The 13,944-nt window shown below is 47.7% G+C and overlaps 1 protein-coding gene across 1 annotated transcript in view; it reads right to left on the reverse strand.

Annotated features, from left to right (window-relative positions):
• The window catches only part of Igsf5 (immunoglobulin superfamily member 5), a 39,484-nt gene extending 32,077 nt beyond the window's left edge, over positions 1 to 7,407 (reverse strand). Inside the window, exons 1-2 of the mRNA XM_042055903.1 lie at positions 7,184 to 7,407; positions 3,501 to 3,578 (exon numbers count right to left, since the gene is read on the reverse strand). Of these exons, the coding sequence (XP_041911837.1) occupies positions 3,501 to 3,558 (58 nt within the window). The 5' untranslated portion in view covers positions 3,559 to 3,578; positions 7,184 to 7,407. The remainder of the gene's footprint in view (positions 1 to 3,500; positions 3,579 to 7,183) is intronic.
• Positions 7,408 to 13,944: the final 6,537 nt, after the last annotated feature.

The following is a 13,944-nucleotide window of genomic DNA, read 5'->3' on the forward strand; positions in this document are numbered from 1 at the left end:
TTTTGTAGATATACTTTGCCAAGGATCCTGATATGAAATCATCCTGGATGTAGGATGGACCTCAGGTTCAAGCCTAGGTTCTCTGTAAGAGAAAGGCAGAGGAGTCTAAGATACAGGAACATACAGAGAGGAACTCCATGTGAAGATGGGAACTGACTCAAGTGATGTATTACACATGGAGCAGGAATGCCCAGGGTTGCAATAACCAGCAAGCGGAGATGGGGAACCAGATTCTCCTCTACGGCCTCCAAAGGGGACTAGTCCTATTCACAGGACACCTGGGACTTACAGTCACATCAGTAGAACTGGAACCCGAGTTCAGGCTTTGCCACCCTGAATCACAGACTCTTCCCTGACTCCTGTCTCTCAGGAGACCCACTGAAACAACATACACCCTGATTTCTCTGCAGGCCAACCCATTAGTCAAGAATGGGGTACCTTGGTATATAATCCCTGTGGGTCGACAAGCTAGCCCTTCTCTCACCTTGAAGGGCAAGCGTGAGGCAGTCCCTGAAGGAAACTAAGAAGGGCCCTGAACATCCCCGGGCATGACAGACAGCCACACATTAGCACTTCATGATCACCCAGAATGTACCATGGGGCAGAGTTTCCTTCTTCAGGAACTCACAAATGGAGAGAAGGATTACACGCACAGGAGGAGCAGCAGAGGGGAGGGTTCTGGGAAGACAAGGCTGGGAGAGGTCAGCTGGCCTAGATGGGACAGAGCTAAGTGAAGGCGAGAAAGGCCCCTGAACCAAGTCAGTGGTTGAGTGCACGCCACCATGCCCTGGTTATGACAGAAAGAAGAAAGAAAACAGTAATTCACCCTGTTGAGGCCACAGGTGACCTTGCCCCACACAAAGCAGACGTGAGACCTCAGCTCTGGCTTTCCCCTCCTCCACTCTCTCTCTTCTTGGAGAGCAAAGCTGGACAACGGATCAGGATGCTGAGAAAGGTCAGGGTCTCCCCTGCCTGAGAGCTTTCTGCAGGAATCACTCAACACACCTCTGGTGTCTGGTGTCTGCTGTCTGCAGGATTCCTTGGGGAGTTTCTTTTCCCAGAAGGTTTGTGGGATCCACACTTTTCTGTTGGCGGAGCTGGGCTTCTCTCATGCCCTATGAGTATGTCTGTAACTGCCCTGCCATCCTTAAACTTGAGCAGGGCCCTCTTTCTTCCCACTGCCCATCCTGACATTAATACAGTTTAAATTGCTCCCGTGGAACAGGGGTTAGCCAACCCCTGCACCTCTTGCTGATTCTCCGAAACTGACTCCTGAGCCGAGATCGTGGCTCAGTAAGGACACTGCATGAGGATTTGAGTTTAACACCAAAAACCCATGCAGAAAAGCTGGGTGTGGTGGTGCATGTTTGTACTTTCTGCATTGAGGAGGTGGAGACAGCAGGTGTCCCTGGGGCTCACTGGCCAGGCAGCCTGGCCAAAGCAGCAAGGTCCAGATAAAAACAAGGTGCACAGCAACCTGAAGAATGATGCCCCAGCATGACCTCTGACAGTCGCATGCATGCACCTACATGTACACCTACGCAAACACACACGATGGGGATGATCTTCTTGACATAAGAAACTTCACAGTCTGTCCTGACCCCATGTCCATTTTCCTAGTCCAGATCGGCTTCACAGTCTACCTTCACATCCTGCTACACCCGCATGATACATCCGCACACCCCATGCTGCCCCCTTCTTACCCGACCTTTGCAGTAAATGGGGAAGCAGGCTGGCGGTGTGGCTAACAGCTGGGAAGAAATGAGGGATGGAGGGCAGAGGGCAGAGAGAACAACTTCGGTGATAGGCCTTCAGAAGAAGAGCTAACCACACTCTATGCTGGGCCCCACTGAGGAAGAGCAGAATGAGAAGGAGGGGATTCTGAGAAGAGCCCCAGGCAGGGCTACACTGTCTGCTGAGCTTCTGGGGTGATTATACATATTTCTGATTATATATATATATATGTATACATATATACATATGTATACATATATATATACATATATACATATATATACATATGATATTTATTCTGAAAAATATGTATCAGAAAAACTAAGCCCACAGTTTATCCAATTCTCTCGAATCTTTAAAGGACCTTTGTAACCTCAAAATGTCCCTAAGATGTGGATGAAAGGTGGCCCGTTAGCCCCAGGCTCAGCCCCTAAACTGTTCCGAGACCTGGCTGTCTTCTCCACTCTACTGAAAATGTCCAGCAGGCCCTACAGGCTGTTTCTCACTGTGAGCTGTTAGATGGGGAATTACCACACCTTTGCCTCTGGACTGCTCAGCCAGCTAGCTGCTCCTAGACTTCACATGCAGAAACACCCCAAAGTGGAATTTCACAAACCTGCCCAGTTTCCTACTTAGTTTCGCTCTGTGTTACTTCCCTTTCCACGGCCACAGCCAGCCTTTGAAAGCCCAGTGTCTGCCCATCCAGAACGGAGCACACGAGCTTCTGAAGCACAAACGAGCATGGCTGCCCACACGGTTAGTAGGACTGGGGGCGTTTGGGGAGGGAAGGGGCAGCTGTTCATTGAGTGTTCTTGTCTCCAGGTTGATCACAAGGATGATTTGGCTTGTGACACATCATCCGGGGTCCCTTGGCCTGCAAATGTCCCTGCATCATCTTCTTTTACAGCAAGCCATCAAGTTGCCATAATAGGAGACACCGAGAAATGAGAAGCCAGATCCTAGAGGCAGTAGACAAGGAGTCAAGACCTAACCAGCCCAAAGCAGGGTGCACAGACTCTAAAGGTTTTGAGACCTTCAGAGTCAGCCCAGCCTACTCTTTATGGGCCTTGGATCCTCAGGAGTGCACTCCAGCTGATGCCCCAGAGAACTCTGGTCAGCATGGCTGTGATGAGGGGTCAGAGAAGTGCCTGCCATATTATGAGACTTGGAGATCCCACCCCAGATATCACAGAAGCCAAGAAGACACAGACAGGGGAGACTTGAGCCAGCCTTCCCTTGAAAGTTACAAAGAGATTGAAGAGGCGAGAAGCAAGTAGGAACAGTATCTCAAAAAGTAAAACAATTCATATCTAATGCCATAAGGAAAAATCCTAATGGGGCCCAGGTTGGGTATCAGAGACACCAAGGGGATCTTCTTGGGGTAGAGTTTCAATAACAGGAATGAGAGCTCCTGAGGGCCTTTGCCAAGACAGACATACAGGGGAGAGGGGAGGAGTGGCTAAGGAGGACCACCTGGGGGGAGTGCCTGAGGAAGACCACCTGGAGGGGGTACCTGAGGAGGACCACTTGGGGAAAGTGGCTGAGGAGGACCACCTGGAGGGAGTGGCTAAGGAGGACCACCTGGAGGGTGTAGCTGAGGAGGACCACCTGGAGGGAGTGGCTGAGGAGGACCACCTGGGGGGAGTGCCTGAGGAGGGCCACCTGAGGAGAACCAACTATAGCCAGTCCTGCTGCATCTTCTGCTCACCCTGCCTCCCACCCTGCTTTTGAAGTCTGTAAACAGATCACCCACCTATTCCACCTACCTGTCAGCCCAGCCAAGATGACCAGCACAGCCAGGACTCCTCTCCACCTGCCCTCCATCTCAGCATGATCCTTCTTCCCTGAAAAATGAAGGGAGGAGGTGATGTTTAGAGCAAAGGGATCTACCAGACCCTTTGGATACCTCTTGGGGCCTTGCCCACAAGGCAGGGCAGTATTCTCTCAGAAGATGCATTTGGGGCTCACCAGAGAACCATCACCGAGTTTACACAGACCTCCAAGAACTCTGCTGTGGCTCACCTTACAGAGTGAAGGACAAGACCCGACCTTAAGCCCATGTATAACTGGCAAGACTCAGCAGGACAGCTTGACTCAGAATTCCTGACCAGGAAGTACAGTGTGGTTGCCTGTTCTTCATTTCCACCTCCAAGGCAATCAATCCCCTGTCCATCATGAGCTCAAGGGAAGGGGGGGCTTGGTGAACAGACAATTGTAGCGGCAATTTGAAGGCAGTGAGGCAGGGGAAGGGAAACAGAACCAGGTATTGGCGGTCACTTCAAGTAGGTGCTCACGGACAGGCTCCTGGCAGCACCCACGTCGCGCTAGTGGAGAAACAGAAGAAAGGGCCCGAAGTGGGGCCATGCTGGGCACCGTTGAGGTGCTACAGAGAGGATCCTGTGCGGAGTGAGGGGTTAGTGGGAAGAGTGAGGCCATACTCATGAAGCTTGAGGCAGATGAAGTGAGCTCTGCTGGCCGTTTGGCAGCACCAGAGCTTCCCCTGGGGCTCACCCTCCTTCTGAGGCCTGCTTCTTTGATGACCCGCCCATCCTTCAGGTTTCTTTTCCTTTCGTTTTCCCTTCTCACAGTGCCACTGGAGAGTCTGGCACTAACTAGCTGCACAGTAAACCATCTTAAGCCATTTGCAAAAGTATTGTTCCTGCCCTCGGGACAGGGCCTGTTTACCAAATTCCTCCCTCCCCCTCCACACACACATACTCAGTTACAGAGCAGAGACACAGGGAGTTTCCAGCGAGGGAGGCCTCCACGGACACCACTGCCTGTGGGACCCTGGTCCCTCCAAGCTGAGCAATGCTGGGTTCCCGCGGGACTCTGGCGGTGGGATTTTGTCACGTGAAGACACACCTGTTCAGTTCTCTGCTCTCCCTTCTTCTCTGCCGGGCCCTGAAGCACCACAGCCAGTGCGATGCCCACACTGGCAGGGGAAATGACTACCACCTCTCGGGGCTGTGCGTATCCCCGAAACGAGAGTGGGAGTTTCCATTCCCTGTGACTCTCCCTTTACACCTAAACTCATCCCCAGGTACACCCACTGGGGGGCGGGGGAGATTAAGGTGGGGTTTTACCCCTTTGATTCTCTGAGGCCAAGCCTCAGCATGTGCATCTTTACCCACATCCCGACCTGAGGGCTGAAACACCTCCACTAAGGTACTGCCCCCCTGTGGGCATGAAGTACTGGGCAGAACTGGAGAATATGCCTCTCCACAGGGGTCACCTGGCAGCCACACTGCTGCTGAAGTCACAACTTTTTGAGACTGAGCCCTGAGCCCAGAACCAGTCTTACAAAGTAGGGAATAAATCATTTGCTAATTTTGAAGCTTAATTAACACAAGCTCGCAAAGGAATGGCTCTATCGGTCAGCAGGAGAGGAGGGGGATTGAACTGCTCAGTTCTGAAAACTAAACACGTTTTGTTGTTGATGTTCTGCTTGGTTGACTTGTTTTGTTTATTTTAGGATAGGGTCTTGTGTAGCACAGGTTGGACTCAAAGATACTATAGAGCAAAGGATGTCTCCTCAGATGACCGGTGTGTGCCACTAGGCCCAGCCTGAAAGTTGCATGTTTTAGAGATAGTTACTGATCATTACCGAAACTGCAATAAAGGACGTGCAAAGGTCATCAGGAAATGCTTCAGCCACTGACAAATGAGTTATAGAATAAGGACACAGTCGTCACAACCCAGAAAGAGCTCCCCTTGGGAGCTTCCTTCCTGCCAGTGTCACTGTGTCTGTCCCATAGACCTATCTCAGCTGCCTCATTGCTGTCCCAGGCCAGCAGCAGAATCCAGGAGTCAGCAGTGAGGCCACTGCACCAGGATGTGATGTATACGGACATAGCCCTTGACAGTGTGTGCAGCCGCTAACATCATCGAAAAAATGGACATTTACAGGATATCCAAAATGACGTGTATGACTTTACTTAAATATGGATCTAGGCCAGAAATCTTTAGCTAATACCTCTGTGGGTGGTTGACCCAAATGTGGAATATTATTTTGGGATGCATTACATTTGTTTATACTGTGTAATGTTTGTTTAATGATGCAAAGATGTGTTGCATTCTTTCATGTTGTATTTATTTAACTCTGTGAAGCTGTGCTACTTTGCCTGTCTAAAACACCTGATTGGTCTAACAAAGAACTGAATGCCAATACTAGGCAGGAGAGAGAGAGGCAGGGCTATCAAGCAGAGAATAAAGCAGGGGAATGAGAACTGAGGAAGGAATGAGAAAAAGAGGAGAAGAGGATACCAGCCAGCTACAGAGTAAGAAGTAAAGAAAGGTATATAAAATAGAGAAACATAAAAGCCCAGAGGCTAAAGGTAGATGGGATAATTTAAGAAAAGCTGGCTAGAAACAAGACGGGCTAAGGCCTGGCATTTATAAGTAAGATTAAGTATCCATGTATTTATTTGGAAAGCTGGGTGGTGGGCCCCCAAAGAGCAAAGAGTAAAAAAGAAAACAAAACAAAACAAAACAACAAAAAAAAACCCAATTACACCCAAACCTGAGACTCAACTTCTCATTTATTTTGCTACAAAAAGCTCTGAATGACCTCCTTTTAGTTGAAAAAAAACACACCTGTCATCTTTTCAAAAACTTAAGTCTTCTTAAGTTTTGTGAACATCCTACCCCTTCCTCACTGGCCTGACAAGGGAGGAAAACTTTACAGGTTTCCCAGCATCTTGAAAGACCATGAATCTGCTGCCTCAGAAGGCTCGCTCCTTGTTTCTAAACTGCTGAAAATATTTCATACTGGAAAGGGTGGAAACACGGTGTTTCAGGCAGAGCAGAGGACCAAGGCTTCTCGGGGACAGTAGATTCAGTCGGAATAAAGCTGAGCAAGGGGCTCTCTCTGACTGGCCTCGGGCACAAGATCCCAGCATTCCTGCCTCACTCTGGAGCCTGGAACTGAGCTCCCACCTTCAGAACTGCTTCTTTACCGCAGTGTCTCTCCGGACCGGAGGCCTTTCACCTCCCTAGGATCCTGCTACCTCACTGACTGGGGCCGGTCTCTTCACTGGGACCCTGCCTTCCCTTGCAGTCTGCCCTCGCTGAACCCCCAGTGGCAACAGCAGCGACCCATGAAGCTACTCATCAGGGAGATGGCAGTTCACAAGTTTGCCCAGGAATGAGACTGCTTTCTCTGCTTGTGAATCTGAGACGTTCCTCCGAATTCCGCCAGAGCCCTAGCCTATCCACAGAACAGCTCTGTATGAAGGGGAGGCTCACTGATAAATCACTGGGATTTTTGAGCCCTGAGAGCAGCCTCCCTGTTTAATTTTCAACCGTGTGGAAGCTGGAAAGTAAACACTCTGGGCATTTTTGTGGGGAGCCCTAACAATGGCCTACCAGGCACCTGCAGAGCCCCGAGAAGAAACACACCGGAAAAACGCTCGTTACAGGATTGCCACACGGGCCTTCCCTCCCTTACCTCAGACAGGTAAATCTCTTGTATTCCGTTCACGCAGGGCTTCCTGGTTGTTGTCCGCACTCCACACAAACACAGGAACACTTCTGACTGGACACTCTTTACCCGGTAACAGGAAGTTTCTCGTAAGGTGGCCCTATCCCGTCTGTGACCTAGACTATAAACATGGAGGTGCAGAACGGTGTGGGTGCCCCTAGCTGCAGGGACATTCCCAGTTAACCATTAGCCAGTCCAAACACAGGAAGTCCAGATCCAGGCTAAGAAACAGAGGCGGAGTCTCCACTCTTCCTCCTGGAGCCTTTTCCAGTCCTTCGGGGTCTGCTCAGTACTTCTTTGCTATGGAGACTGGCTGGCTCAGTCAGCCCCAAAGGCTGAGCCAAAACACTTTGGCCTGGCCATCCACCTGCCTTCAGCAGAGGCCCAAGGTCTGGTGAAACCGGTTTCCTCCCCAAGCAAACAGGACAGCCAGAGGAGCTAAGCCTTGGAGAAAGACAAAGCCCTCTGAGGGGGTGAGCTGGGCCTGACAGTCCTTAGCAGTGTGAGCTGAAGTTCCTGGAGAAAGCTTCCCCTTGAAGACTCTGCAGACTGACCGGCAGAGTAGGAATCCCTGATTGTAGGAAGTGAGGATGTTGTAGATCAAAACCCAGCTTATCTTGGGCTACCTTTAGTCCCCATCTCTGTGTCTGTGGCATCCTTTCGGTTTATCAAGTAAAACCTTTGGAATTATTAACTTAGCAAACCACTGCATCCACCAAACTAAGATCTGGGAATGTGTCAGATAGGACCTGAAACCTGTAACAGAGACTTGAGTCTCAGGAACACACTTACCCAATGTCCCACCAATGGGTCTGACCCGTAATTGTCTTTAGTTCTGTGACGAAAAGTTCGTGTAGCCAGTTGGACCTAGACCTGCCATCCAAGGAAAGCTGAGTCTGGTTTCCTCGGCCAGGGTCACTCACTTTGGCTCAGAATGAATTGTCCCTTACTCCCTTTGGAACTAGAGATGGTTCCTCTGTTTATCTCATGTTCCTGCAAAGCGTTTGTCTGAGAACCAAGTACAGAAGAACACTGCCTGCGGATTCCTCAGCAGCTCCCGGGGGAAGGAGCATGGACTGCTGCTCCAATTCCTTTCAGCCCCTAGAGGACTGAGCTTGGACTCAGGGCCCCCCACTCCTGCCAGCCCCCGGAAGACTGAATGTGGACTGTGATCCCCATTCCTACAGCCCCCACATGACCATTTTCTTCTCTCTCAGATATACCCCCTCTCATCTATAAACACATGTCTCTGACGGTCTGCTGTCCTGAGGCACTGTGTGTGTTTGGGAGATTTGCATCTTGTCTTAAGGGTGAGCCATAAGGAGAAACTTTAGTGATAATTTTAGCCCTTGCTATTTTAAATTCGCAAAGTTCAAATCTGCATAACACATATTCATAAGGCAATTCAGATGGCAGGGAGGTTTTGAAGGAAAATGAGGAGGAGGAGGACAAAGAGAAGGAGGAGGAGGAGGAGGAGGAGAAGGAGGAGGAGGAGGAGGAGGAGGCCCTGGGACGCCCCAGTAAGCCAGGTCTGAGTTCAGATGAATACAGACGTGTAGATAGATGGTCGTGGGAAGGAAGCTGGACTGAGGAGACAACCAGTCGGTACTCAGGCAGAGGGAACAATGTAGTCGGACAGCAGGGACTCTGTGGACCCTGAAGAGGTTAGAACGCTCTGAATGCGAAGAGGCAGAACTGGAGTGGTCTTAGATGCACCCAGAGAAGGTTCCAGAAGGTCTGGCCAGGCTTGGTTTCTATATTGGGCATTATACAAAGGCACAGGGGGCAAAGTTGTGAGAACTTGAGACTGGGGAAGGATTGTAGAGGTCTGAGTTCTTAGGAAGATGCCTCACCTGCGGGCAGCCGCTGTATCTAGCATGGCATGAGCAAGAAGCATTCTTTGAGCTCTCTGGTGATTCTGCTCCAGCATCATGCTGGTCCCTCATTAACTGATGCATTAAATAAAATCTTCAGCACGTGTTACACTCTAGATTTTTAAGAAAACCATTTTATATTTTTTTGAGGAATGCACATATATGGAGAGATTTTAGAAAACTGAAATAAGTGAGCCAATATTCAACTTTATGCTATCTCACCAAGAATATAATTTTTAATATTTTTTTAATTTATGTATATGAGTGTTTGCCAACATGTATGTACATGAGTGTTTGCCAACATGTTTGTATGTGCATTGTACGCCTGCAGCACCCACAGAGGACAGAGAAGGAGCCAGATCCCCTGCACTGGAATTATATGTGGTTTTAAGTTGGGAACCAAACCCAGGTCCTTTACTAGAGCAGCATGAGCTCTTAACCACTGAGTTATCTCTGCAGTACCCAGAAATAGCAATTTTATATCAGATTCAACTTCACATAAAGAAGTAAAAACACAAGATAATTTCACTATCCTGCATAAATAAGCATTATGAAATTTTAATGAGAAGCTTTAATCTTTTTCCTTGTTAAAGAGATGATACATATTTACTATAGAATGTAAGAAAATAGCAGACAGTGGTGGTGCACACCCTTGATCCCAGCACTCAGGAGGCAGAGGCAGGGGAATCGCAGAGTTCAAGCCAGCCTAATTTATAGAGAGCTCCAGGACAGTCAGGGCCACACAGAGAAACCCTGTCTCGAAAAACCAAAAGAAAATAAGAAAATACAGGAAAGTAAAAAGGAGAAAACTTTATTTTTTTAATATTTATTCTCTCTCTCTCTCTCTCTCTCTCTGTGTGTGTGTGTGTGTGTGTGTGTGTGTGTAGGTCAGAAGACACCCCCTCTCACTCTCTCTGTAGGTCAGAAGACAATTTGCAGGAGTTGCTTCTTTGCTTCTACTATATGGTTCTGGGGCTTGAACTCAAGTCCTTGGGTTCAACAAAAGCCCCTTTACCCACTGAGCCATATCGCTGGCCCAAAAAGGAGAAAAAAAATTTTAAACAGAAAGGGGCTGAGACCACCACACCATGACAAGCACTATGAATACCCTGACATATTTTTTTAATATGTAATGTTTTAAAATGTATTGGTGTAGTGACTTAATAACCAGATTCTAATCCTTTATATATTATAATCCGTGAGCAGGAGAGATGGTTCAGCGGTTAGCACTGGATGCTCTTCCAGAGGACCCAGGTACCCAGGTTCAATTCTTGGCAGCTCACAACCATCTAGTCACAAGGGGATCTAACGTCACACTTCAATTTTATTTTTAAATAGATTCTACTTAGTTGCCCAGGCTGGTTTAAACACATCCTGTAGTTCAGGTCAGGCCTTGGACTTGGATTCTTCCTGCCTCAGTCAGCTGAATAACTGAAATTATGGGCCTGTACCAGCTAGGCTCAAATGTGTCATTCTTAGTGGTTAAGTACACTCTGCCCTCTAGAGGCAGCAAGGCTGATCTGTGTGGAATAGGTTCCAGCTGCTGGCCTTTCTCCCAGCATCCTCTGCGTGCTGACGTCATAGCAGAGTTCTACCACTCGGCACACCCACCACACCCAGCTTGCGTGCAGGTTTATCTGTGTAAGTGATGAACACTGTAAGGAGTGAATCGGAGAGGAAGGTGCATGGAGTGGTTTCTGCAGGGTCAGTTTTGGGGAAAATGCAATTGACGGTATAAGGTTGATAGACAGCTCAGTGGTTGGCAGGAGCCGGATGGGCAAGGGCTGAGCTTACACAGCATGGAGGAGGGTTTGGGGACTGGGGCTTCCTCCTCCATGTGAGGGTGCAATTGGAATGCGTGTCAGTGCTTGTCACAGTACAGGTGTTTGCCCAAACCCAGAGTGTGCTACAGGCAGAGAGAGCCCTGAAGTAAATCAGGTAGGTACGAGAGTCAATGCAGGGTCAACTCACCATTCACACACAGACCCACTGCCCAGAGGGCAGTGATGGGGAACTGCACACGGAGGGGACCAAGATAAATGACTCTCAGCGTCATCCGCTCGATTTGACTGTGACCCTAAAGCCGCACTAAAACGTAAAGCTTATTATTATTATTATTATTATTATTATTATTATTATTATTACTACTACTACTACTACTATTATTATTCTGGTTTTCTTAGATAGGGTGCCATCTAGTATCCTAAGCTAGTCTCAAACTATCTTAGTAGCCAAAAATAACCCTGAACTTCTGACCTTCCTCCTCCATCGCCCCACTCGGTTTTTATGTGTTTTGAGCACAAGCTTCACACTTGCTGTACCAACTGAGCTACAGTCACAACCCCTAAAGCATAAGTCACTGTTGAGGTCTGCAGTGTCAGCAGATGGCTTGGTCCTCAGCAGACACTGCCCGACACATCACTGCTGGCTGAAGATGCAACACTAGAGGTGTTTTCCACTGGCAGTCCAGGGCTGCTAACATACCCAGGTAGCCCCAAGTTATGCAGAGGCTTTTGTTTCCTCATGATGCTGTTTTCTTGAGTAGCTAAGCAGCATTTTTTTTATAGCTATACCCATAGTTATTTAAAAAATCACTTATTCTAAAGCGTTCAATTGTGCCTACAGCTTAACTATTAGAAATATTTTAATTCAACAACTATACATTTCCACATATTATGTAGGAGGATATAGCGGTTGTATATACAGCTTTATAGCCTTTTTAATTTAAGGCTATTAAAACCATGGTTCCATATCATTAAAAGCTACTCACAAATGCTGTTTTAATGGCTCCATAATAATATGTTACATTATGATCACAATATCATTATAATATATCACAGCAACTTTAAGAACACCCATCTTGTTAAGCATTATGCTTGGCCCAGTTTCCCAAAACTGCAAATACTACTGAGATGAATGCACATATGCACAAGGGGGGGGGGCTTTGTTTTTTCTTTTATTTTACATTTGGTACTTTTAATTAGAATCATATGTTAAAACATCGATCACTTTAAAACTGAGGATAGAGGCCATTTTGATCCCAGCACCATGCCCAATTTCAGACCCACCTGAGTGGTTTGAGATGGTTCATCACACTGCACCCTTGGCAGAACTATTGGCTTTTTTTTTCTGAGTGTGGCACACTAGGTACCAGGCCCCTAAATCCTCCTATAGCGAAAAGTTTGAAAAAATGGCCTCTGTCCATGCCTAAGAGGTCTATGGACCAGGGCCATGTGGCTGTGGGATTGCAAAAACTGCATCTTGTCCTGGGAAACTGGTCTTTAATGGATGCAACCATCTTCAGCCTCAACCAGGTCACCAGAGAATTGTTGGTGGCAACCAAGTCACCATCAGCATTGTTGGTGGCAAGCCCAGAAATTTCCATCCACGCCACTACCACAAACGTTAATGACTGCAGAAAAAAAAAAAAAACAGTCTGTTCACTGTGTAGCCCAGGAAGGTGCAGTAAGAACAGTCTGATGACTCTGTAGCCCAGGAAGGTGTATTAAGAACAGTCTGTTAACTCTGTAGCCCAGGAAGGTGCAGAAAAGAACAGTCTGTTAACTCTGTAGCTCAGGAAGGTGCAGTAAGAATAGTTTGATGACTCTGTAGCCCAGGAAGGTGTATTAAGAACAGTCTGTTAACTCTGTAGCCCAGGAAGGTGCAGAAAAGAACCGTCTGTTAACTCTGTAGCCCAGGAAGGTGCAGTAAGAACAGTCTAATGACTCTGTAGCCCAGGAAGGTGTATTAAGAACAGTCTGTTAACTCTGTAGCCCAGGAAGGTGCAGAAAAGAACAGTCTGATAACTCTGTAGCTCAGGAAGGTGCAGTAAGAACAGTCTGTTAACTTTGTAGCCCAGGAAGGTGTATTAAGAACCGTCTGTTAACTCTGTAGCCCAGGAAGGTGCAGTAAGAACAGTCTGATAACTCTGTAGCCCAGGAAGGTGCAGTAAGCAAAGTTCGCTAGAGGAGCAGACTGACAAAATGCATATGCGTGGGGCATTACCCTGGAGCACACAACAGGGGGCAGGTAGTACCACCATGCCATTTGCACCCTGAGGAGGCTGAGCACCCTGTAGTTGCTCAGTTCAGGAAGATTTGCCTCCATAGTCCCAATCCAGCAGTGAAGACCTGGAATGCCCTGGGGAGTCTCTAGTCTTCAGTCCCTTTGGAAGGCCAAAGCCCATGATCGCTGATGGCAGCAGGGAGGTCAGCAACAAGTTCAAGAGGAAACGCAGACAGTTAGACCACGGTGCTCTCTAACTGGACCACTTTCGGCTGTTCGAAGGCGCCTGCTTAGAGGGAGGGTCTAATCCGTTAATCTCTTAAAAGGCTTTTACAGAAAAATGCCTACAGAGGGTGAGGAAGAAGTTCAGAGTAACTCTAAATTCTCCCAAGTTGGCAATCAAAACCAACCATCCCATACTCGTTGATGTCCTTTTGTCAGTTGGGGCCATTTGTTTGTGTTTTTTTTTTATTGTTTTTTATTGAGCAATATATTTTTCTTTGCTCCCTTCTCTTTCTCTCCCCTCCCCTTCTACCCTCTTCCGTGATCCCCATGCTCCCAATTTACTCAGGAGATCTTGTCTTTTTCTACTTCCCATACAGATTAGATCCATGTATGTCTCTCTTAGGGTCTTCTTTGTTGTCTAGGTTCTCTGGGATTGTGAATTGTGGGCTAGTTTTTCTTTGCTTTATGTCTTTTAAGCCACTTATGAGTGAGTGCATATTTTGTTTGTCTTTCTGAGTTTGGGTTACCTCAATATGATGTTTTCTAGATCCATCCATTTGCCTGCAAATTTCAAGATGTCATTATTTTTTTCCTGCTATGTAGTACTCCATTGTTTAAATGTAC

This window comes from Arvicola amphibius, chromosome 10, assembly GCF_903992535.2.
Source record: "Arvicola amphibius chromosome 10, mArvAmp1.2, whole genome shotgun sequence".
In the NCBI taxonomy this organism is placed as follows: domain Eukaryota; kingdom Metazoa; phylum Chordata; class Mammalia; order Rodentia; family Cricetidae; genus Arvicola; species Arvicola amphibius.